Source organism: Drosophila willistoni (genome assembly GCF_018902025.1).
Source record: "Drosophila willistoni isolate 14030-0811.24 chromosome XR unlocalized genomic scaffold, UCI_dwil_1.1 Seg8, whole genome shotgun sequence".
Lineage (NCBI taxonomy): Eukaryota > Metazoa > Arthropoda > Insecta > Diptera > Drosophilidae > Drosophila > Drosophila willistoni.
The window spans coordinates 1,237,055-1,262,221 of record NW_025814059.1 but is presented as its reverse complement, the minus strand read 5'-3'; the positions used below and the strand labels follow the sequence as shown (position 1 = coordinate 1,262,221).

General features: G+C 37.1%; 3 protein-coding genes and 1 long non-coding RNA gene across 5 annotated transcripts; 3 read left to right on the top strand and 1 right to left on the bottom strand.

Annotated features, from left to right (window-relative positions):
• LOC111519039 lies at positions 1-20,943 on the bottom strand. Its single transcript, XM_023177712.2, has 2 exons — positions 20,759-20,943; positions 1-564 (listed from the first exon to the last, which is right to left on the bottom strand). The coding sequence occupies exons 1-2, from the start codon at positions 20,780-20,782 to the stop codon at positions 1-3; spliced, it is 588 nt and encodes a 195-aa protein (XP_023033480.1). The 5' UTR covers positions 20,783-20,943.
• Positions 1,309-2,887, top strand: LOC124460759. The gene is made up of 2 exons (XR_006954764.1): positions 1,309-1,427; positions 1,973-2,887. It is a non-coding gene; the product is annotated as an uncharacterized LOC124460759 (long non-coding RNA).
• A 631-nt stretch (positions 20,944-21,574) lies between the features above and the next one.
• On the top strand, positions 21,575-22,311 carry LOC6645882. Its single transcript, XM_002068488.4, has 2 exons — positions 21,575-21,803; positions 22,195-22,311. The coding sequence occupies exons 1-2, from the start codon at positions 21,689-21,691 to the stop codon at positions 22,227-22,229; spliced, it is 150 nt and encodes a 49-aa protein (XP_002068524.1). The 5' UTR covers positions 21,575-21,688; the 3' UTR covers positions 22,230-22,311.
• Positions 22,312-22,504: 193 nt separating this feature from the next.
• LOC6645881 (solute carrier family 35 member C2) lies at positions 22,505-25,107 on the top strand. 2 transcript variants are annotated; one of them, XM_023177585.2, is made up of 5 exons: positions 22,505-22,612; positions 22,738-22,838; positions 22,968-23,767; positions 23,826-24,078; positions 24,167-25,107. In XM_023177585.2, exons 3-5 carry the CDS (start codon positions 23,063-23,065, stop codon positions 24,763-24,765), a joined length of 1,557 nt encoding a protein of 518 aa, XP_023033353.1. In that variant the 5' UTR covers positions 22,505-22,612; positions 22,738-22,838; positions 22,968-23,062; the 3' UTR covers positions 24,766-25,107. The 2 variants fall into 2 exon arrangements, with proteins under 2 accessions (XP_023033353.1, XP_023033352.1); XM_023177584.2 differs by having other exon boundaries at positions 22,505-22,838.
• Positions 25,108-25,167: the final 60 nt, after the last annotated feature.

Below are 25,167 nucleotides of genomic sequence, written 5' to 3'. Positions count from 1 at the left end.
TCACAAAACTGAAAAGTCATTGTTTTGAGGAAAACTCCTTCGGCTTTTTATTGTACTTACAATTTCCCTTTGCAACTTGGCTATATTGAAATTGGCCTGGGCCAAACGAACACTCAGCGTTGCCACATCGCTAGTTAGTTGAGCCCTTTCGCTGGTATTGCGATCGACCAGTTTTAGCATTTTATCCTCAAGACTTTGATTGACCTTCTGGACACGTTTATGCGACTCGTACAATCGATCGTATTTATCCTGCCAGGCAATGACACTATCCTCCAATTCCACTTGACGTTCGGTTTCCCTTAGACAGGCTGTCTCAAGGGCATATAATTGAGTTTGCTTCTCGATTAATGCCTGTTGTAGTTGTTCGATTTCTGCCACAGATGGCAAAGCGTTTGAATCTGGAATCGCTGAACCTGATATTGGTGGCCCTGTATTGCCAGCTGTTGTTGTTATTGTTGTTGCTGTTGCGGCTGCTGCTGCTTCTGATGTTGTTGTTGTTGTTGCTGCTGCAGCTATTATTGTAGTGGACCCTGTTCCCGACACCGTCGTCGTCGTCGTCGCCGCCTGCAAAAAAAAAAAAAACCAATTTATAAATACAAAATGATGGAGAAAAATGAAATTATGAGAAGAAAATATTTTGTAATTAATTTTACTTCCGTTTCGTGGGTACGCAACCGGACGCAAAGTGTCACACTGTTTCGACTGCAAAAACGTTACTAAAAAACAACAACAAAAAGAATACCCACACACAGAAAATGTCAAAAAAAAAAAAGAAGTGAAATTAAGTGAGGGAGAACACCACACAGAGCAGACAGAGACACAACAGAGACGCAGCAGAGGCAAAACCAAAGAGTGAGAGAGAAAGATAGGGAGCCAGACCCAGAGCCAGAATAGTATGCAGTGGACAGCAGCTACATGACATTAAATTACACAGCGGATCTTCTTTTATATATATATATATATATTTTTGAAACGTTTCATGTCATAAAAATGCACGTCATGCTTATAAATGTGGCGAAACAGGCCAGATATATATATATATATATGTGTATAGTATAGTAAAGAGATACGTGTGCTGTGTGCTTAACCCGAAACAGCATCCAATAGAGATAAGATTAACTGATGATCGGCTATAGAGAACACTTTGATGCTCTAATGGCATCAACAAATGGCATATCAAGGCAACAAGGCCATCTCAAAAGGCTTATCGAAATGGAAGGGTACACTGTATACGACTACAGTAAACCCCAACACCACCACCACCACCACCACCACCACCACCACCACAGGCCAGTCCCCACTGATAAGGCGCCAAGAGAAAGAGTCAGTTAGTTGGGTTTTCTATCTGCTCTGACTGTTTGTTGTGTGTGTTTAAAACTCTCTCAAGTGTGAGTGAGAAGTCAAATCAGAAAGTGGGCCCCGCATATGTAATAAACAGATTAGCCAGAGGTTTTTTTTTTTCTTTGTTTTCAAGTTATTGTTGTTGTTGTTACTCATATATTCAGCTATTTCGTATTGTTTTCTTTCATTTGCTTATTTTTTTTTGCTGCTAGCAAAAAGAACACAAAACACAAAGCAACAGTTACTAAAAACAAAAAAAAAACTAAAAACAAACAGCAATGAAATAAAATTTTGCCAGGGAAGCAGTCGAAATTAAAACCCATAAAAGGGGGAGCTTTATTTGATTATACAATACATATATTTTTTTTCAAATAGTTCTATATAATTCAAAGAATTTCATGTTGGGCAAAACATGTTTAAAGTATTACAAATATTGCAGGATCTTCTTTATGGGATCTGTAAAGAAGATTTGTTAAATTTGTTGTTAAAAAAAAATTCCTATTTCCCATTTCATTTGAGAATTGTTTTTCTTTTCATTGCTTTTTGTTTGTGTTGCTTTATGTAAACTATTTATTAGTCAGCATACTAAAAATTTTCAGACTTGCTGTTTTTTTTTTTTTAAATTTTATAGCTAAATGATGGATAGCTAATGATGGATAGCAGCATCCATTACCCGTAGCCGTGTTTTTTGTGTTGGCCAAACAACAATGCATGTTAGTAGCTGGTTTTAGCTGTATTTTTGCTTAGAAGGCCTTCAAAATACTGAATACTAAATACACTTTTTAGTATGCATTATACAACAAAATTTGTGCGTCGTGTGTTATTTATTAGCCTGCTCGAGGTCATTAAATGGAATAAAGTCAATCTATCATCTCTATGTTGAGACATGGCTCTACCAATATCAACACAACCTTTCCATAAATCGGAAACATCCGAGATGGAATTCAAATAGCTGCTAGCAGAAGATTCTGAAAACTTTAAAAACTGAAGATGGCTGTATACTTAAGGGAGAAAATCAAAAATTTCAACATCTTTCTTTGTACTGGACAATCAAGGATTAATCAAGGATTCTATCCTGCGGACTGCTCAAATCTCAAATCTATTCAACACGCTCTTGAATATAAAGATGAGCACATTACCTTTAGCAGTGATAACTTCCTTCTCCTATACCACTACAATTATATATTACTGGACTTAAAACGAAAACAAACTTCATTTGCTTTGGTTACCCGAACACATTAATATAATCGGGAATTAACTTAAGCTTCAATGACTTTCTCAACAAGACAACAGGCGGCCCATCGTTAATATTTTGAATACTATCGAATCAGAGATTTCGCAGTCTTAAAAACAAGACAAACTCTTGGTGCAAATTCTTCAACCCAATCAAAAATTAAGTCGAGTAATTGAAAATGAATTTTGAAATATATGTAAGATGATATAAGTATCGAAATCATAATATAAGTTGATTGATGATTGTGAGCCCAAATAATAAACGATTTAAGTCAAGTTTATTTAGAATCTAGATCTGGCGAATCTAAAAGAAGATTTTGGGGAAGTTGAAGTCGTTTGTTTTTGGGGTGAAAAATAAGTTGATTTTTTATGGGGAAACTGGAGGAGGAAAAAGATGAAACTTTTGGAGAAAGGAGATTTCCTTTCGATTGGTTGCTGCTCCTTCTAAAACAAACTCCTGTCAGTGCTATATAATACCAGATTTTTAGCTATTAAAAAACTCTTTGCAACAAATATTAACGTTTCGGTTAACAAAATTAAATCGTTAGGGAACCATTACTATACTTTTTTGGTTGGTTTTTGTTGTCTTTTACATGCTAAAAGGGTATAAAAAGTCAAACCACATTTGAAGAGTCTCAAAATCAAAGTGCAAACTACATTCTCATATATGTAATTGGATTAACTTGACAACATACAGCAACAACAAAAACAACAGCAAAAATAAAGAAAAAGTAAGCTAGAAGAGCAAGGCAGAACAGAACGTCGCCAGTTGAAACTTTGTCTTTTGGTTATCCCAACGAAACTCCAAGGAGACACACTTACACACACACACACACAGGCAGAGACACACACACACACACAGGCATATACACATACGCGCAAACCTAAAAACTGCACAATATACAGAAAATTTAATTAAAAAAGGATTTTCGGGCTGGAAAGTTGTATGGCTTCGCTTGGCCTCTTCTACAAGTTGCCGTTTAAATTCGGTAGGAAAAAAAAGAGACAGACGAGGAAATAATTTTTCTTCATTTTTGGTTGATTATTTTCCTTTTTTTTTTTTGCCAACGCCATAAGAAAATTCAATTTATAGTTTCCAAAGACGAGACGAGAGAGCAAAGCAAAAAGAAAACCCCAAGAAAATGAGAGGCGGCTGCTGGTGGTAAATTGCCAAAGACAGACAATGCTATTAATTAATTTAGCAAAGGCGGCAACAGTTAAAACGTTCCTTATGGCCTCCGTTAAAGGACATACATGGGCTTCGTTCCACAGCACAAAAACAAACTAGATACATAGATAGAGAGGAGAGAGAGAGAGAAAGAGAAAAACTATTGGTTTTCCTTCTCTCTGTGTTTGTGTATCAAAGTTTTTTATACCCTATATTGTAAAGCTATTGTTATCAATTTTCAACCTAGTCTAGGATATCGTAATGGCCGAATCCTTTCAAAATTTATTGTATATATGCATATTGTTGTGCATATGAATTTTATTTTACATTGTTTGTTTGACTCTTTTTGTTGTTTCAGATCATAAAATGATTTTCATGTTGCACATTTTAACATTTTTTTTGTTTCTTTTTGGCTTTCGCTTGTTCAATGCTTTTTTAAATAATTTAATAAACGCTTTTGCTGTGTGTGTGTGTGTTGTTGATGATGATGATGAATATGGCAAAAAAAAAAACCTATTTATTAAACAACAAAAAGCTGCAAAATAACGACAACTAACACAAAAACCGAAGTATGACCAATTGAACTTTTCTTGCTGATGGCCCAGCTAACATTTTTTATTCCATTGCTTGTTTTTAATACGATTATTTTACGCTTTAAAAGCTTTTCATAATAGGATAAAGTTATGCAGTTTTATTACAAAAGTATATTGCATTATTATTACTATTATTCTTATTATTATTGGTGTAAGTTTTAATACAATTAATTAATAATTACTTAATCAAAAACCCACCAAACATTTGGAAGTTTGTTTTAACATAAATCACCCCCCGTTGAGTCTTTTTTAAGTTCTCTTTTTGATTAAAATTGTTCTTTTTTTGTGACTAAATCAAAAAAGAGACTCTTTCAAATGTGAATCCCGACAAAGGAGTCATTTATGATTATGATTATTAAGCTCTTTTATGAGTATTTCATCAATAAAGGGGTTCAAAAAGGATTCGTTTGCCATGAGAAATTCTAGAAAATGCTTCTAAATTTAATTGAATTAACAAACAATTTACATTAAAATGTTAGTAAAATGGCTAAGTAAGCATTTATAATATTTATTATTATCTCTATTTTTATCTTTTAAATCTTAACTTAACAAAAGGTTAACTTTAAGTAATTTCAAAGTCTGAGTTCATTATCATTAAATAGATTTTAATTGGACAAGTCATTTCCGCATGCAATTTCCTATATAGAGTAAGGTAAATTTACATACATACATATACTTGAAATTGTTAATAAAAGCGTGACTTTTCCGTTTCTTTTTCAGTATTTGTTTTGCTTATTAACTTTTTGCTTTTGTCCGCTTAATGAGAATATTGCAAGAACTTTGTCATCAAAGTTGACACAAAAAGTTCTTCATCAATTTCAATTTTCCATTTTCCATAAAAATCTTCGTCACACTTCACTTTGTTTTCATGAATTTGTGTGTGAAGTTTGTTGGTTCTTTCTTTCTTTCTCTCTTTCAGAGCTAAGCTCATTTTTCATAGCTTATTTTCTGTGGTTTTTTTTTTTGCCCCTTTTTATTCTTATTTTTTTTTTTTTGCTTCTTGGAGACATTTTCTAATTGTCATCTCATGCCTCGTACCACTTGCAGGATTAGTTTCACCAGAAATGGAAAACCATTGATGGTAGGGTTAGGTGGTTGTGTATATGTATGTGTGAAGAGAAAGTGGCGGGGGTGGGAGAGTGCTGGGGGGGGGGGCATGTGAAACTTGCCATTATTTATTATGTTGCTCAAGTCTTTCATTACAGCAACATTTCAGCTGCCTTTCATTTGTGTTGCCGTCTGCCGTCATTTTGTGTCACATTCCTGCTTTTGCCTTATGCCTCTTATTTACAGTTATTTGGCTGCTCTGTAGATGCAAAAGGCTTAAAAAAAAAAAACAAGGAAGTGGGTGCCCAAAAAAAAAGGCAAGAACGAATAAGAAAAGAAACAAACCATTCCCATCATTATCTGCCGCTAGCTAGAGAAATGCTTACAAGCCTGATTAAACCTTAGTGAAAGTTATCATCATCGTCGCCATCGTCAACGTTGCCGTCGACGTCGCCGTCAACGTCGTTGTCGTTCAGGCTCATTTGAAGGGATAATTACAGAAGGACGCTATGGAATTTGGTTTGGGGTTTTCTCTTGTGTTATTTTAGTAACCGAAACTTATTTCGCCTGTTCAGTTCAGTTCAGTTGAGTTTAGGTTTCGGTTTCGGTTTTTTTTTTTTTGTTGGTTTGCTTTTGCGGTAATCAATAAATAAATTTTGTAAACATCAATAGATTGCTTTGAAGAAAGGAGAACACAACTTGCCATTAAGACACAAAATGCTTTTGTAAACAATATTTACACCCCCCACCATCCACCACACCCCCGTCCATTTGACCACCCTCTCGCGCACTGTTTAGTGATGAATGGAAGGTCAATTGCTATGACCCCAAGAGCGATGTCCTGAAAGCGCGTCTATATACATACATATCTCTATGTATGTGTGTTTATTCTTCAACCATAGCTCTGACATTTAACACAAAACGACGCGAGCCTGTCAATGCCAATGTGTCCTGGTCTCTGCCAAGAAGGCGCAAAGGGGGCAAAGCGCCGGAATGGGCTTGGAGAGGAGTGTGCCCCACTGCTAGGAATGGTGGAATGTTTATGCGAATGCTTGAGCACAAACATACGTGACATGCCTCACAGTGAGTGTGTGTGTGTGTGTGTGTGTGTGTGCGTTGCTTAAGCGGCGGAAGCAATGTGCACCAACTGACAGCTGGTAGAGGAAGCAAAACCCAAGTTGATAGCTGAAAGAGTCGCAGATCCTTCACTTGGAAACCCGGCAGGGGGGGAGAGAGGGTTGAGGGGACAAAAAAAAAAGATGCCACAACTTGGCTGACAGTTGGCTGCTATTGCTGCTCCTGCCATCGTCGCTGATGCTGATGCTGCTGCTGCCGAGTTAAGTTCAGTTCAGTTCAGTTGTTGTCATATTTTTCACAAAAATTGTTGTTCTCCTTTTCTTTTGGGTTTCTTTTCTCTCGCTCTCTCACTGACTTTTCACCACAAGTTAAAAAGATATTAAATGCACAGTGTGTCAAAAGCAATACCTAAGCAATTAGTGCCATATTCAATTTACTATTCATTAATCATTTAGATAGTTCATAAAACTGTTCCACTCCACAACGATAAACGATGATAACGTCAATGATGATGATGATGATGATGATGATGATGATGATTAAAGGAACTATTATGACTTCTAATTGGTTCTCATCTACCTCAGTAATTTATTGGTTTCTGCCACTTAAATGAGATTTGTAATGACCATTAACTTGGCTTACAGCTTAGTTGAAGCTGTGGGATTAGCAAAGCGAGAAGGAGGTCAACAAGTGATTTGCAGCAACAACATGTTAATTGGTTAATTTAAAACCCATTTAGAAACCACATTCCCAATAAACTTGCATTAATAAACCATTTAAATCTTAAAGCCTTCAAGTGTAATATTTTCTTTATGTATATAAGTTCTGATGTGATTAGCATCACTCATCATCTACGCCAGGTTGAACACTTAAGTACCTTCTAACGAATGCAAAAAAAAAACAACAAAAAACCCATGCTCATGGAAAAATTGAAGAAGGACGAACAATTTTCTAGGAAATGTTGCCTCCTTTAGGTGGCAGATTGCCATCGGGCAAACCTATTAGCATCTATCTAGTATATATTCTGATGAACAGCTAAACAACAGCCAGCATACCGAGTCTATTAGTAGTCAGTGTGAATTGTAAAAGAAAATTGGATTTTTTCTTCTCATATATATTTATTTTTTATACCTGCGGTTTTTTCTTTTTGTTAGAAATTTACAATTTAAAGGGTAAACCTTTATTTTTTAATTGATTTGCATTTATAATTGGTCTTTGAAGATAAAGCAAATTTAAAAATGATTAAAAAGTTCCTCTAGTCTAAATATTATTCATTTTAATCATGTATCATGTCTTGTGTTTTCATTTCTAGACATTGTTGATCAATTTTTTTTTAAAGTCAGTCGCCGAAACGAGTCTTTGAAAAAAACAATTTTATAAATATAAACATAATTTCTCAGAAAACTTGGCATAAAATGTACTTTAAATCATATAAAACATCTTTTATCTAGGACAGGGCTTTTTCGATAAGAGAATGTCTCTTTTAAATATTTCCAGTGGTAGTCTTTTTGTAACGGTTCAAAGTCGTACAAATTTCAAAATGTAATATAAGTTCCCAAAGAGCTGCATATTAAATATAGCGATTTGCGAACCTAAATGTGGTTGGATTTCGTTGAAATTTGGTATTGGTGTCGGTGATTTACAAGCTGAAGGTATTTTTTATATTTACCATGGAGGACCATGAAAATGACTTATATCTATGGTCTGTCAATGGTTTATAAGTTCGGGTATGCCTTCTTTTTCTTGACCAAAATAAGCAAATCCGTTTTTTGTATTACAGAAATTTCAAAGAAATTACCCTTGCAGTCCCTAAACATAATATTTTTACATGTTATTATATATTTTTACGTGTAAGTCAATTTATCAATTATATATTGACTATAACTTGTGTTTTCTATATCTGATCTTTGTGAAATTTGGAGATATGTTGTTTCACATTAAAAACTCTAACATTAGCAAATTTCATAAAAATACTTCAACTCCTCCACATATTTTTCGTGTTTTTTTTAGAGGGGGTCGAAAACGTCTCCATTTTTACAAGAGTATATACATAAATGTTATAAACAATTTATTTTATGTATATACATACTCCTATTAGTTTTATTAGAACTAAAATATTTGCTTGGTTTTAAATCAAGTCCTTGCAATTGAAATCTTTTTTTTGTCACTTTATAGTTAAATTAAGCCAAATTTGACTTCTTTTCTTGTAGTTAAAAATCCAATGGATATACAAAAGGCTTCTTTTGGATCTTAAAGACCCAAGGGAATTGACAACTAAAAGACAACAGACAAAATCTAGTTGGAAAACTTGGTCCCACTGTGCACTATGCATACATATACATGCATATATGTATGTATAAGGTCCAAAAACCAAAACCAAGTGAGGCCCAGCAAATATGTACATATATATGTATGCATGTGTGCGTTATGGTTGTGTGTGTGTGTGTGTGTGTGTAAGTGAGTTTGTCTTTGTGTGCTTTTTGCGCCTGACACATTATGTTAATACATCTACAGTTTAACAGAGGCAAATATTGAACTTCATGTGGCAGTTGCCCATGTTCCATCGAGTAATATGAGTGTACATAGCAACAACAACAATAACAACTACACACACACACACACACAAGCACGCAGTCAGTATATATACACATAACACAAAATTTATGCATATTTTGATGACATTTTGAACGCATAACGTAAAATGTCAAATACATAAAAACGACAACAACAACAACAAAAAAGAAAGCGGAAAATAAGGAAAAATACAACATGAAACGCAAGTATAACGAAGTGAAAGAGTAAACCGAATGGCGAAATCATTTCATCAATACCCATACACACACACACACACACACATATACGCGAACACATACGCACATTTCAATTCTTTTTGCCGGAAATCGATGACAGCCATTTTGCTGTAAATTGAGGCATTTTGCCAGAGCGCTTTTGTAATTGTATTAGCAGACCGTTATATATATGTGTGTGTGTTTGTGAAAAGGGGATGGGCTAGGGAGGAAAAGGCTATTCGCTTCATCTCTTACTGGCGACATATTTGCTTCTCTGCTATTTTTAGCGCCATTTTCATTTAATTTGCTGCCCATGCTGCATAACTAAAATGCCGAACGGTAGCTAAAAGATGAACATAGCAAGTCGGGGGTTGCGGGGAAGAGGGTTTGGTAGGGGGCGGCACAGCTAGTAGATGGCAAAAGGGATGGTTTACAAGGCCAGTTTATGTTTTTCAATTACCCAGACCGCAAAATTTGCAATTTAGATAGCTAAAATTTGAGTTTTTTTTATTTTGTTTATACCCTACAAAAGGCATTATGCATATATGCATTAATAATCGATTCAAAACTATAACCGACTATCCTTAGGATTGCAAAAATATACAAAGATAATAATAGATAAGCTTGTCAAGCAAATGTTAAACCCAAAATTAATGTCTCTAATTGAAAGCTTAAAGACAAAATGCTTAACAACAAAAAAGAAATGCAATTAAAATAAATGAATTCATTATTGAATAAAATTGAGTATATTTTGAAGTAACTTTAAAATATATATTTAAGAGCTAAAAGGGTATCCTTATGGTCGATAATACTATCTAATAAGCTGCTGTTGTTTCTGTTCTTGTCTTTTTTTTTGCGTTATATTTTTAGCATATTTTTTTAATATGCATTTTTGTTTTTGTTTTTTGGGGTAAATTGTGTGGCAAATAACAAAAAAAAAAAAAAAACACAAAGAGAAGGGGAATATAAAGTGAGTCAGCGGCTTTGTTCTTGGTGGCAATTTTTGAGTCAATTATTCAAATTTTAAATAGTTATATTCAGAGAGTTAATTTTAGATTAAAATTGAAATGCATGCGATTCCTTAATAATAGCTATTTGCGTATAATGAAGACATAATTAGATGAGAGATTTGGATTTACAATGAGAGTCGAATTGAATGCCTTGAATATGCTTGCGATTCATTTCCAAAATAGAAGAAAATAAGGAAAATTTCCATGCTCTGGATATTTGTTACAATCACATTTAATTGTTATTTGATAATAAATAATTTGTAAACCATTGAAAGTTGTGTGTTTGCTTTATTGTTTGATTCTTGGAAATTATTCTTTAAAATATTAATGAATCTAAAGATTCATTTAGCTGGCCAAAAAAGGGATGCCGGAGGAAAACTAAACATAATTTGATGAAAAATGTAAACCAAATTTGTGTGCTGTGCTGTTGTTTAATTGACATTTAAAGCACAATTTAAAATGCAAAATGTGTGCTAGGTTATTTATCGCTCTTCTACTTCAATCTATGCCTTACTGGGTCTTCCCCTTTGCGTTGTCTGGCTGCCATTGCCTTGCATATTACTTGAGTTTCCTTCATTTTCTCAATTCTTTTGCAGTTTTGCATGTGCAGGAACTTGGAAAATCCGTGTGCAAGAAAAAAGAAACTAACTATTTTATGTGAAGGCAACGTGGCGTATGATTAATGAAAATGAAATATTGCGCATTCATAAGGATAAAGTTGAAAAGGCAAAATGGAATTGTATTTTCATCTTTTGCCAACTGTGAAAAAGAGAACGTGTGTGTGTGTGTGTGTGCATAGACAGATAATAAACAATGAGAGGAACAAAAAAAGAATGATAAAAAAAAAACTGAACTGAACTGAAGTGAACAGAACGAAACTAAACAAAAGTCAAAGCCAAGGACTCAGACTTGCAAAAAGGAATCGATTAAAAACAAAACGTTGATTGAATTTGCCAACACCAACAACAAGTAAATCGTTATGGCGTATAAGAGAAGGATAGGAAAAGGTCAGAGACAAAACCAGAAGCCAAAATAGCGTATAAACGAAATAGTGAGAGGGCGAGAGAAACAGAGAAACGGACAGAGAGAGAGAGAGATTGAGAGCTGCACACAAAGAAACAATGCAGAACCAATAATAACGGTAGCGCAGCAACAGTCCTTGTTCCCTCCACACACACACTCACACCCATGCCACTCCCCTCCATTTCTTTGAAACAGCTATCCCTCTACCCAATGCGACTCCCTCTTCACCCACACCAATCTTTCGAGACAAAAAAAAAAGAGGGAAATAAGCAATTTCAGCAAATAAATCGTAAAAAGTAAAAGTAATAAAATCAAGAAAATGAGAAAACAAACCACACACGCACACTCGCACACACACACAGCGAAACCCATACACATACGCTTCGTGTCCTGTGTCTTTTGCCAAAAAGAAACGCCAAAAAAAAAAGAAAGAAATGAACAGAAAAGATTGCTTTACCATATTGCTGGATCGACCAAATATTCACCCTATATACTCAATAAACTATTCATATTCGTAAGCAAATAATTTAAAAAAAAAAACACTAAATTATAAGTAAAATATAAAACAATTTGATCTTGCTCATAGCTTTCAACCATATATTCACTTGAGCTGAACAAACATCTGTAGATACCCATCAAAAATAACCTATATGCATACAGGGTATTAAAAATTGATGAGAAAATGAAAATATCGCAGCTATCAAAAACAGACAGCAAACACACAATCACAAAAGCAAGTAGCACACGACGAAGACTGCCAGTGAGTACAACAATTCGAAAATAATAATAAAAAAAAACAGCAAGAATCGCATTGGAATAACAATGCCAGAGAGTGTGGGAAAGATAATCCTTAATGCGGTGCAAACAGTGGGCTAAATTTTTGTCTTCTTTGAGGGGTGGGGGGGAAATAATCAAATATATATATTTCCAATTCATTGCATCCAAATGAAATAGTTTCTACAGATCAGATATGAATCAATGAAACACATTTGAATAAATTAGAAGTTTATGAATGCATATCCAATTGAATCAATCAATTGGGCACAGAACTAAAAACTAGACAAATCAAATCATAGAAATGCTTTAAAAGAACTCCAAGAGAACTGAAAACAACTTGAATACAAGTGAAATTTCAAATTAAAATCAATAGGTAAATGTAAAATAGTTTTCCAGCTCTAATTGGCAATTAAAAACATTTTTGTTTAATTTTTTAATCGCATTTCTAAATTTTGATGAATTTTTTAATTGTAAATATTAATCAAAAGATTTGCATTGACAGTTAAACGAAATTGATTTAGTTCATTATGTCAGAATCACTGAACTCGATTCAATTAGGTTCGTTTCGTAGAAAATAAATGAAAACACATAGTTGCTATTTCGCAAAAGTTTTCTTTAGATTAGAAATCGATATTGATTTGCGCTCACACACACACACAGAAATAGAAAAGAGTTTTGCAAACTAATCGCTTTATCCATATCAATTGCCAAACGAGAAAGCAAAGTGTGAGGGAGAGAGAGGGGAAGAAATTGAGGAGTAGAGAAAAACGAAATGTTAATTCATTTCATAGACAAAACGAAAACCAAATTAAAGAAACTGACAAACTGCCAAAGGAAAACGTTTCTCCATATGAAGTCATACACTTATAACTTTTCCCCACACACACACACACACACACAGAGAGAGAGAGAGAGACAGACATTGAGGAATCAGACAGGCAAAACAAACCACTTTCATTTTGGACAAAGAAAACCCAATTCACCAAAAAACTGCAAACCAACAAATGTCGTGGCTAATATCAAACCATCCCTTAACCACTGTGCAGAAGCAGATAAAGAAACTGAACATAGTTTGGTTTTTTTTTTTTGTTTTCGTTTTCTTTCTTTTTGGTCTATACGAAAGGAAATGAGCAAGACATTGAGTCACCTCCTCAATGACTGTGGGGGAAGGCAACGGCATTGTGGGTGAGATGCGAGTGTGGAAAAGCAATCAAAATACGAAACAAAGACAAAAGAAGAAGATAAACAGAGGCAGACAAGCAAAAATATTGCCTTTTAGTGGTCGCAGATGAGTAGAAGAAGAAGCAGCCAAGTCAAAGGATGAGCAGGTGTTTAGGCGTTTGAATTTTTTATGCAACAATAAATTAAATCAAAACAGTTAAATTTGACCTTGGTTCAGGACGGGGCAGCAATAACCAGCCACAGCAAGGCAGAAGCGATGGCGGCAGCATCATCAAGGATATACATATATATATAAATATATATGCATTAGGGTCTCACTCACATACATATATAGAGTTAGCCATCCCATTTTACTTTGAGGCCATGAACCTTGACGTTGTGTGGCCTGTGTGTGTGTGTGTGTGTGTGTGTGTGTGTGTCAGGACCCCAGTGGCTATGCAGTTTTCTCTTCTACTCTCTGCGCAAATAAGCATAACGAGACAAAACTAGAGAGAACCATTATCCTTGGGGATTCAGGATGCACTTTTGCATTACGCATACGCCATGTGACACATACACACTGTGAGGAACATTATAATTAACTATAATATCCCACACAACAACACAATCAAGCGGTGCAAACGATGCACCAGATACAAGATACAGCCGAGACACAAACCAAACGTACGATATACGACCGAACCCGCTGCTGATGGATCGAACCGATTCGATAGAAGTGTCATACGATCAAACGTGGCCAGTCGAACCACACACAACCGCCGGTGATTTCGTACAAGCGGGAAGATGCGTGGGGAGCATAATGCAAGAAGCCGATATGCACACACATGCGATGGGCAACCAAGTCCAACATGGCTCGATCCCATGATTTACGATCAAACATGACCGATCGAACCACATGCGACCGCTGGCAATTGCGTACAAGCGGGAAGATGCGTGAGGGGCATGCATGCATTATATGAAACGATAATGGTTTGTGGATTGCATAGGGGAATATACGAACCGAAGGGGGAGGGATGAACGATGGGAAGCCCTCTATCTGATAGATACGATATACGTATAAAAGTGCATTGCAAGGGAAATTAAACGAGTGCACACAGCACGCGTGCATCGCGACCCATAGCACTTTTTAGCCTAGCCATTCTTTGAATATTGCCGGTAAGCAGAATTCGCCGGAAGAGGCGACCCACTTCTGACACGGTCCCAACGCCGCTGCCAACAGCACGACGCCGCAGCCAGCGCCCTATGGGCATCTCGGGATATATTTAAGGGACCACGCTCGACAGAGCCGGCAGTCTTAGTTTAGAAGGCAGTCTTAGTTTAGACGTGGAACTAATTGACTCAAGTCTACAAGTCATGATCAATCAAGGGAGTTTTTAAGGCCTTACGAGTAACCTTAAAAGCTCAGACTAGTGAAACAAACAAGTGAAAGGATCAAGAAAAGTCAGAATAATTTGAGACGGCCTTACGAGTAACCTCTCAAATTATCCTGTAACCAGCAAGTCCTTGGAATAGGACTAAGACACCGTGTTTATGCAAGAATCGAGTAAGGTCAAACTGCTCCAGGACAATTCCCAGCATATTGGAAGGTACAAGGATATATCCTGTTACCGAAATACCAGGAAAGAGGTCGGGACTCCTCTAAAGGAAACTTGTCATATCCAACCAAGCCCATAAACAATCGTAAATAAACATACCACCAAGACAAATCAATAAACAAACCTGTTCTAATTTCACCGGGGCACAAAATAAATTTTGTTGTGCCGAACCTAGCCCAAGAGATAATTGTAAATATCCCGAAGGACGAAAAGGATCGTTACAACTGGCGCCCAACGTGCTATACTGGTGAAATTTTAAACAAGACAAAAGTTTAAAAATTGAAAAGAAAACATCAAAATGGGGAAAGGATGGAGGTACCACATGAAGAAAGGATGGATGTACCACATGAAGAAGGAGGATCTGCTACAAACAGGCCAATGGATCGGAGTCAACATGAACGGCACGGTAGAGGAGATGAGAAAACAATTCGGCGAATGGATAGACAACAAAGAGTCTGATCCAGAGTGGAGAGAGGAGATAAGAAGATTAGAACTCAAGTTCACAAAAATGGCCAAACAAAAACCAGAAATAAGCGCAGCACAGTCAGGCGAGAATGGTGAGAACAAGGAAACCGAGGAGTTCAAAAAAATAAATATCGCTACACTAGCGATTCCTCCATTTGCACCACCAAGATGGGGAAGCGAAGGAGCATTAGACAGCACCGACACAAAGAGGGAGTGGACTGTCAGATTCGATGGCAATTCCAGACTGCTAGAGTTTATAGAACAAATCGAGTGGTTAGCAGACATGTATGACATCGAGCTGGACATGATCCCAAGAGCAATGCCAGAACTACTGAAAGTCAAAGCACACAAGTGTTACGTCGCAAACAATAAGCAGTGGCGATCGTGGAAGGAGTTCGTTGAGGGCTTCAAGAAATACTTCCTGCCAAGAGGTTTCTTCAACAAATTGGCTGATCAAGGGGAAAATCGCAAACAAAACAGAAACGAGTAGAACGAGCGAAGTATGGGTATGACAAGCGGATTGAGGGGAGCGACGGGCGACGGCAGCGCCGCCAGAAAAGGGAAAGCAGCGAAAAGTAAACGGGATACGTGTGGCGGCCAATGGGAAGGCGACGCCAACATGAAAAAGTGATGCAAGCCAAGGTGTACAAGCAAGAAAGACAAGGACAAGGAATAAATGAGCGCGCAGCCACAGAGAAAGTGGACATATGCGCCAAGGATTAACGGGACTTTCACCACGGATAGCAACAAGTGGATGCGTGGGTGAAAGCAGAGGGCCGATGGAAACTGGCCAGCTGTATAGCGGTACTACACCAATATATCCCTGAGGCCGTGGGAGCTGCCTATATAAAGGCCAATTAGTCTCCAGTTATATGTAAATTACGGCACAAAGAAACAGGAAAAACCAGGCAAGCACATATCAGCCAGATGAAACAACAAATATGTGAACAAACAGATGGCAAGAAACTAGATGAACAATGAGTAAGGACGACTCTGATGACATGGCAGCGAGAAAGAAATACACATACAGAAAACAAACACAAGGTACAAGGAACAGGGGAGGGCAAATCACTCCCGAAGAAGGGGGGGAGTGTGAGGAACATTATAATTAACTATAATATCCCACACAACAACACAATCAAGCGGTGCAAACGATGCACCAGATACAAGATACAGCCGAGACACAAACCAAACGTACGATATACGACCGAACCCGCTGCTGATGGATCGAACCGATTCGATAGAAGTGTCATACGATCAAACGTGGCCAGTCGAACCACACACAACCGCCGGTGATTTCGTACAAGCGGGAAGATGCGTGGGGAGCATAATGCAAGAAGCCGATATGCACACACATGCGATGGGCAACCAAGTCCAACATGGCTCGATCCCATGATTTACGATCAAACATGACCGATCGAACCACATGCGACCGCTGGCAATTGCGTACAAGCGGGAAGATGCGTGAGGGGCATGCATGCATTATATGAAACGATAATGGTTTGTGGATTGCATAGGGGAATATACGAACCGAAGGGGGAGGGATGAACGATGGGAAGCCCTCTATCTGATAGATACGATATACGTATAAAAGTGCATTGCAAGGGAAATTAAACGAGTGCACACAGCACGCGTGCATCGCGACCCATAGCACTTTTTAGCCTAGCCATTCTTTGAATATTGCCGGTAAGCAGAATTCGCCGGAAGAGGCGACCCACTTCTGACACGGTCCCAACGCCGCTGCCAACAGCACGACGCCGCAGCCAGCGCCCTATGGGCATCTCGGGATATATTTAAGGGACCACGCTCGACAGAGCCGGCAGTCTTAGTTTAGAAGGCAGTCTTAGTTTAGACGTGGAACTAATTGACTCAAGTCTACAAGTCATGATCAATCAAGGGAGTTTTTAAGGCCTTACGAGTAACCTTAAAAGCTCAGACTAGTGAAACAAACAAGTGAAAGGATCAAGAAAAGTCAGAATAATTTGAGACGGCCTTACGAGTAACCTCTCAAATTATCCTGTAACCAGCAAGTCCTTGGAATAGGACTAAGACACCGTGTTTATGCAAGAATCGAGTAAGGTCAAACTGCTCCAGGACAATTCCCAGCATATTGGAAGGTACAAGGATATATCCTGTTACCGAAATACCAGGAAAGAGGTCGGGACTCCTCTAAAGGAAACTTGTCATATCCAACCAAGCCCATAAACAATCGTAAATAAACATACCACCAAGACAAATCAATAAACAAACCTGTTCTAATTTCACCGGGGCACAAAATAAATTTTGTTGTGCCGAACCTAGCCCAAGAGATAATTGTAAATATCCCGAAGGACGAAAAGGATCGTTACAACACATTGACTGTGACAAGGGAACGTTTTGATTATGTCGCCCAAGTTGAAATAATATGCAGGGTCAGCACACATGAGCAAACGAGCATAAATATGAAATATATATGAAGGATGCCATGCAATACATATATTTACAAAACAAAAAACTATGTACGTATACAAAAAGATGTCTTTAAGATTATTGAGAATGATTTTGCAACTGTGAAATAAGTCTGACCCATCTTAGTTATATTATAGAATTCATTATTTGAATTTTTAACACTGTTAGCATAAAGTTTAATGGCGAAGAACTAATCTAATTCTGACAATATTGATGCTTTGATTTAGTTACCCAATACTGCTTTAAAGTGTGACCATATATTAGAATTTAAAATAGACAGCCACACTGTTTACTGATCAGCTATTATTTAAGCTGCTCTTCCAATGCTTTGATGCCAAGTGTTTGCAGTCTTACTTCAATACAAAGTGTGCAAATTTGTGGAAGAACAACAACAAAGACTACAACAACAGGATGCATAACCATGTAAACGTGCAAAATGAAGACAACACCGCATAGTTCAGACAAAAAAAGGGAGTAACAGAAGTGAAGATACACACACACACACACACACACTGTTGTTGCAAACAACGCGAGTTTTTCCGCGTTGACTTTTGTTTTGGCAAACAGTATGAAATGAGCTCTGGCTGCTGCTACTGTATTACCCTCCCCTCCCCTCCCCATCCCACACCGCATCGTTGTACTATACGCTTTCTAGGCCGGCATGGACAGCATGGCATCATTAACATTATGTAAGCAACAACCGGCGACAGTGACAGCAACAGCAACAGCAACAGCAATGGCAACAGACGTTCACAACGTGCACCCCACTCGCGTCTCCCCTTTTTTGTTTTTTGGTTTTTTTTTTGTTACCCTTAACTCCCCTCTTGGCTCTGCCCAGACCGTACGCCCACCACCGTCGACCATCACCACCACCACACTTCAGGTAAGTAGCCCTGAAGTTGTAATTTATGCTCTGACAAAATGGCGCACCAAAAAAGAAAGAAAGACAGAAGAAGCCTCTCACGTAACAGCGACATAGCAAACTATGCGGGTTGGAGCTGAATGAGACGAGGATGCCGCATAGTTAGCCTATGTATTGCAGTTGATGGGGTAGATATATATGTATCCATGTAAATGCTTATATATATATATATCTATCTATCTTTGCGTTATGTATATCAGGTGTTTGGCCTTTATGGGCTACATAAATTAAAGCACCAACCATTGAAATCTTTCATTATGAGTTCTGTTCTGTGGTTTGAGGGCGACTCCTGAAATAAAGCTAAGCTGGTGTAATAATATTACAAAAGGGTATGAGTATCGCAGAAGGCGCTGAAAATGAAGGCAAATAAAGACTACTGCGATAAGAATTAAGTTTGGATTATGTTAAATAACGTTTATAATAGAATTAATTATAATAATATTTAACCATTTATGAATCGTTAACGTAAAATCTAAGCAACTGTCTTCATTGCGAACTTCTTTAAAAATCTAGCACAAATTTTGTTAATAGAAATTTCAAAAATTCAGCAAACAGAGTTCGTTTATTGAACTTATGTTTTGATTTATTACGATATTTTCGCACAAAAATGAAGAAAATGCGGCAGGAATTTCTATTGATAACTTGAGTAGGCAAAATTGAAAAAAACCAAAACTTGATAGATAATTTGCTTTATGTAAAAGTAATTTAATTTTGAAAAACTTCTTAGTTGATAGCTCTTTCAATGTTTCCATTTTGTATTATAATAAGGCACAACAAAAGATTTTTAAATGCCCATTATCCTTGATAATCTGCATGTAATTTGACTACAATAAAAAATTATAGGTAGCACATTTTGCTTATTGTCAATGTCTTTCCGCCATAAAAAACACAAAACAAGAAAAAGAAAGAAAATGCCGCAAAATGTTTATCTTTCCACCGCAACTTTAAGTTGCTCAACAAAAACGAACAAACTTCCGCATATATATATATATATATATATATAACAGAGAGACACAGCTATATATAATATGTGTATATAGAAAGCATGTACATGGCATTTCACCTAGCAAAAACTTTTGCTGGCAAACTGCATAAAACGAACTTCTTATAAAGTCTATAAAACGTAATGACTCGCGCTACATGCGCACACCCCTGAAAGTATGCAACAAAAGTTTCGCATTGACTTTGACAACCCAAAGGAACATTCCTGCTCAAAATATAAGAAAGAGAAATACTCATACACACACACACACACACACACACACAGGCAGACAAGCACGCACTCATTCACACATACACACACACACACTGAGTCTCAGCTGGGCAGGATTTACATATACATATGTATGAAATTTAAATATAATTAGAAAAGTTGAATTTAAAAATAACATTCAAATTAAATTTTGAAACAAAATAATGTTAAATCACTGTTACTAGACCAAAAGTAAATGTAATTTTGCATGCTAAAATGCGTCTGTGTGAGGGTGTCGATTTGTGCGAGAGTGTGTGTGTGTGTGTGAAATGGGAATTGAAATTCATTTGCAAAATGGCAGCTATTTATATTTGTCAATGGGTGAGAGTGAGTACATATACATACATACATATGTATGTATATATGTGCGTGTGTGTGTGTATGTGTGCTCGTCGTCTGCACTTGTCACACTGATTTGGCAGATTAGAAATTAATCGAATTTTACTGTCAAATCGAAAGCAAGACCAACGTCAGGCGGAAGTCCCGTTAGTCGTTGGCATGGCAATGCAAAAACAACGCACACACACAGACACACACACACACATACAAATAAATTGACAGACACTGAATGTTACGCAGTCGGCGGGCGGTCTTTCGAAACACACACACGCAATCAAACCAAAAAAAAAAGGAAAAAAATTGAAAGAAAATATACAAGAATACCGTAACATAACATCGAATGCCGTTATTTTACTTGAACGCTGCCTCCCTCGTTTTTTTTTAGCAACGAAACCAATGATAAATTTCCCGCTTCAATTTTAATTTCCTTGTACAAGTAAATTAACTGTTATTTACAATGCCTTATCCTTATCTTGGCCCCAAACCACCCCCCTCACCTGTTCCACAATTGTCGTCGACATCTTTGTGCACGCCTTTTTGCACTAAGAATTGGAATTCAATGTGAATCTCTTTCTCTCACTCTCTTTCTGTTTATCAATTGATCACTGTAGTTGCTGTTATTTTTTTTTATGTTATTGGTTAATGTGATTTGTCTTCCTTGCACATTGTTGTTGTTAGGGATTTGTTGTTGTTTCTTTTTGATATTTCTGCTTTGATTTATGAGATTTGATTAAAGTTTGCAACTTAAAACAATGCGCGGCTTGGTCGCGACGAGTTTGTCCTGCTAAAATCAACTAAAAAGGATGGCACTGCAAGGATACGCAGGATACGCACCAGTGGGACCGTACCCAGATGAATTCAAAATCTCTCAAAAATAACCCAGATGCAATATATACCATAAAAATACCATATATGTATATGGGCAAATAAATCTAAAAAGTTGGTATTAATTTAAAAATAATTTGCGAATTCAATGATTTTAAAATATACATAAAATATATATGTGCGAAACTATATTGTGCTAAAATCTTTAAGCTGCCTATTTTTTTTTTAAATTTATGACACAAGTTCAACTGATTACTACCATAAATTAACTGAAAATAAAATAAACCCCTAAAAATCATAGTTTTTTATGACTCAGATTACAAAAAAATTATGGGAATAATTTCAAATAGAAAACGGCTAAAATTTATTTAAATTTCGATTAAAATCATTATTGTCACGCGTGTAATTGAAATACTAGAAAACACTGAGATAACTTTGGCTACACTAAAAACAATCGATCAACTTGGCACGTCTATCGATTGTCTTAATTTAACAACACTAAATCAGGTGATAGAAAAGAAAACACGCGGTGTTTTTGTTGTCAAATTGAAATCGTATTCCATTATTATTAAATAAAGCCGCCCGCCTGCCGAACAACAAAAATGTTTCGCCTCCAACAAGCTCAACCCGATCCCGCTGAGGAACAGAAGCGTGTGTCCTCTGAAGTGCGATTCAATTTCATTGTATTCGGAACACTGTGTGCCGCTATTCGCTTAGGTAAAAGAAAAACCTTATATAAAATTTTCCACAAACTTTCATTGTTGAACAGAATTATTAATTAAAACGGGCATACATCCTTTTAACTACATGGTTTATAATAAAACCGTTACGTGCTAGATGCCAAACATGAAAAAGGAGTGGCTAAATCGTTTTAGTTAATAGAATGTTTGTAACAATTAAATGCATTTCTAATCGGAACACATTTAGTGCCAATTAGAAAAGTGGCAATTAAAATCAAATTTTAAGTGAAACTTGATACAAAGTGTTTGATAAGAATTGTGAAGTATTTAAGCAATCAGAATGGACCTTAAATCAAGTGCCTTAAATCAAAGTTGAGTAGCATAATTAACAAGGTTTTTGCCATTCTTTTTTTTTGTTCTCTTTTCAGCTCCCATAGTGTTGCAGCAATGGAATTCTGCCTAAATTGTGACAAGTACATCGAGAAATGCATTTATTCTGAAAAACGCACAACCAGCTGAAAAATAAAATATTAAATTATCAACAATGTTAAATGCATTTTTATTTAGATTATTGAACAGGTTTTCGTCCCTTACACCTGCTCACCCCTGCAACCCATAATCAGCTGGTAGCTGGTTGATACCTGGCGATAGTTGTGCAATTCCTATCGATATATTTTTGTACTACGTTTATCAACACACACACATACAGACACACAGACAGTTGAATAAAAAAAAAAACAAGTCAAGAAACGGCAGCAGCAGCAGCAACGACAACAACAACAACTGTATAAACAGTTGGCAAGGCAAACGGAAGACGAAGCCAGCGAAAAAAAAAGAAATGGAAACGTAAAGACAAATTCAATTTTTGCCGATACTGCCAAAACTCTGTTAACTGAATCACACTTACCTTGCCTTACCACTCTATCCTTTACCCCCTGCCCTTTCTTACGCACACACACATCAACACGCAGATAACGGACAAACAAATTACCACAAACCATATGGATCGTCGTTTCCACCTTCCCTCCAATTGTCGTAGTTCCCATAAAGATTCTAAGATAACAAAATAAAGGTAAGCAATGTGTTGCAGTTGTTGCTATTGTTTTTATTATTAGTGTTGTTATTGTTGTTGTTGTTATGGGTCTTTTCTGTTGCGTAGCAATATTCACTTCCAACTCAGCAACTTCTATATTATTTCTAGTAAGGAAGAAGAGCGAACAGACCAGAGAGACAGCAAGAGAGTGAAAGAGCAAGAGAGAGTGGATCGATCGGGAAAAAAAGTGAGGTGAGAAGATAATGGTAGCTGCAAAATATGAACGTCTCAGCACTGGGAGCGGCGGTGAAGGCGGTGGCATTGGTGCCGGCAGCGGTGGCGGCGGAGGAGGTGGCGGCGGTGGTGGTGGAAGCACCATTGGTATCGGTAGCGGTGGCGAAGACGATGATTGTGAGGAAGTCGAACTTAGTCTAGATCAAAAACTGGCCAACTTCAAGTACATCAATACGCGGAGCAACAGCAGTGTTGACGGTATCTCAATTGGTGGACCAGCATCTAGTATTGCCACGTCATTAGGCAAGGGGAATTCCAATTCAATGATGATGACACGCCATGCCGATGCACGTTTCATGCAAATGGCCATTGGTACATTGGCCACAATTTTGCTCTATTTGACGTTATCAATCACGTTGACATTCTATCAAACTGATATCAATCGTGAGATGCCATTCCCATTGACCATAGTAACGTATCACTTGGTATTGAAATTCATGTTGGCTGCCCTCATCCGGCATATCTATCAGATGCGTGTGGGCAAGACTCGTGTGCAATTGGATTGGCGTGTGGCCATACGTAAAATGGCACCAACTGGTGTGGCCAGTGGTATTGATATTGGTTTCTCCAATTGGGGACTAGCCTTGGTGCCCATATCCCTCTACACCATGACCAAATCATCAACTATTGTCTTTATACTGCTATTTGCCATCATGTTGGGTCTGGAGCGTAAGGTAAGGTTAAATTGTTGTTAAATTATATTTAACTTAATTTGTTTTGTTTCTGTTTTAGAGCTGGTCTTTGGTCTTCATAGTGGGCCTCATTGGCACAGGTCTCTTTATGTTCACCTATAAATCGACACAGTTTAATGCCCTGGGCTTCTTTTTCATCTTATTTGCCTCACTTAGTAGTGGTCTACGTTGGAGTTTTGCCCAATTTATAATGCAAAAATCAAAATTAGGTCTACATAATCCCATCGATATGATCTATCACATGCAGCCATGGATGATAGCATCTCTATTGCCATTGGTAGTTGGTATTGAAGGTATGTGTCCTGTTCTAATTTAAAGTTAATACTTCTCTCTCTGTCTCTCTCTTTCACCTGGTTTTGTTTGTCTCTCTTTCATTTTCAGGTGGAAAGCTTTATGGAGTGGTAGAGAATTTGAAAAACGTTTCAGAGGACATCATTGTATGGACTATAGCACGCATCACATTGGGTGCTCTTATTGCATTCCTTATGGAGGTTAGCGAATTCATGGTGCTATGCAAAACCTCCAGTCTAACACTGTCGATAGCTGGCATTTTCAAGGATATCTGTCAATTGGTATTGGCTGTCACAATCAAAGGAGATCAATTGAGTTCCATTAACATTGTTGGTTTGGCTGTTTGTTTGGCCGGCATTATATGCCATTTGGTACACAAATATTCCAATATGGCCCAAGCGGAGAAGCATCAACAAGCATTGCATTTAGATAATGATAATGATGATTTAACAGCTGAATATAATTTCCATAGTGTGGCGAGTGGTGGTGGTTCTGATGGTGGTGGTGATGGTGCCATCGGTGGTGGCGGTGGCAATTTAATTGTTGGTGTCCATAGTGGTGCCAATTCATCATTGACTGTACCATTGCTAGAGCAAACCGATTCCGATGATGATGAGTCTGGCAATGATAAACAGAATTCATCTGATGTTATTTTCGATGTATTAAAACGACGCGATATGCAGCGATGAGATTTGATATTCTTGCCAACACAATCAGATGAAAGTAACATTCCATACACTCCCTCCCCCCGACTCCACTCCACCACCACCACCACCTCAACCTACCCCACCTGACTCTACTTGCTCGGAGCAGCTCTTGTAAATGTTGTAAATTCTAATTGATAAAGAGGAGTTTATACTTGGATAGTAGCAGAGAAAAATCAATTAAAAACCGAAAAAAAAACAAATAAATTATAAATGTATTAAATGAAATGATGTGCGTCCCCCTTACCCGCCTCTTCAAAAACACACTTAGATCTATATCCCAGTATAAATAAACCTCTTTTTAGAATCTTAGCATAGATATACATACATATACATACTTATAATTTAGCACTTATTACATTTTTCAATTTGTTCCTAGTTTATACA

Coding starts and splice junctions, on each gene's coding strand:
- LOC111519039 (XM_023177712.2), bottom strand. CDS start 20,782: ATGTCGACGACAATTGTGGAACAG. Junction 565..20,758: donor CGACGACAATTGTGGAACAG/GTGAGGGGGGTG, acceptor TTTTTTTTGCAG/GCGGCGACGACGACGACGAC.
- LOC6645881 (XM_023177585.2), top strand. CDS start 23,063: ATGGTAGCTGCAAAATATGAACGTCTCAGCACTGGGAGCGGCGGTGAA. Junction 23,768..23,825: donor TGTTGGGTCTGGAGCGTAAG/GTAAGGTTAAAT, acceptor TTTCTGTTTTAG/AGCTGGTCTTTGGTCTTCAT. Junction 24,079..24,166: donor ATTGGTAGTTGGTATTGAAG/GTATGTGTCCTG, acceptor TTTCATTTTCAG/GTGGAAAGCTTTATGGAGTG.
- LOC6645882 (XM_002068488.4), top strand. CDS start 21,689: ATGTTTCGCCTCCAACAAGCTCAACCCGATCCCGCTGAGGAACAGAAG. Junction 21,804..22,194: donor GTGTGCCGCTATTCGCTTAG/GTAAAAGAAAAA, acceptor TTCTCTTTTCAG/CTCCCATAGTGTTGCAGCAA.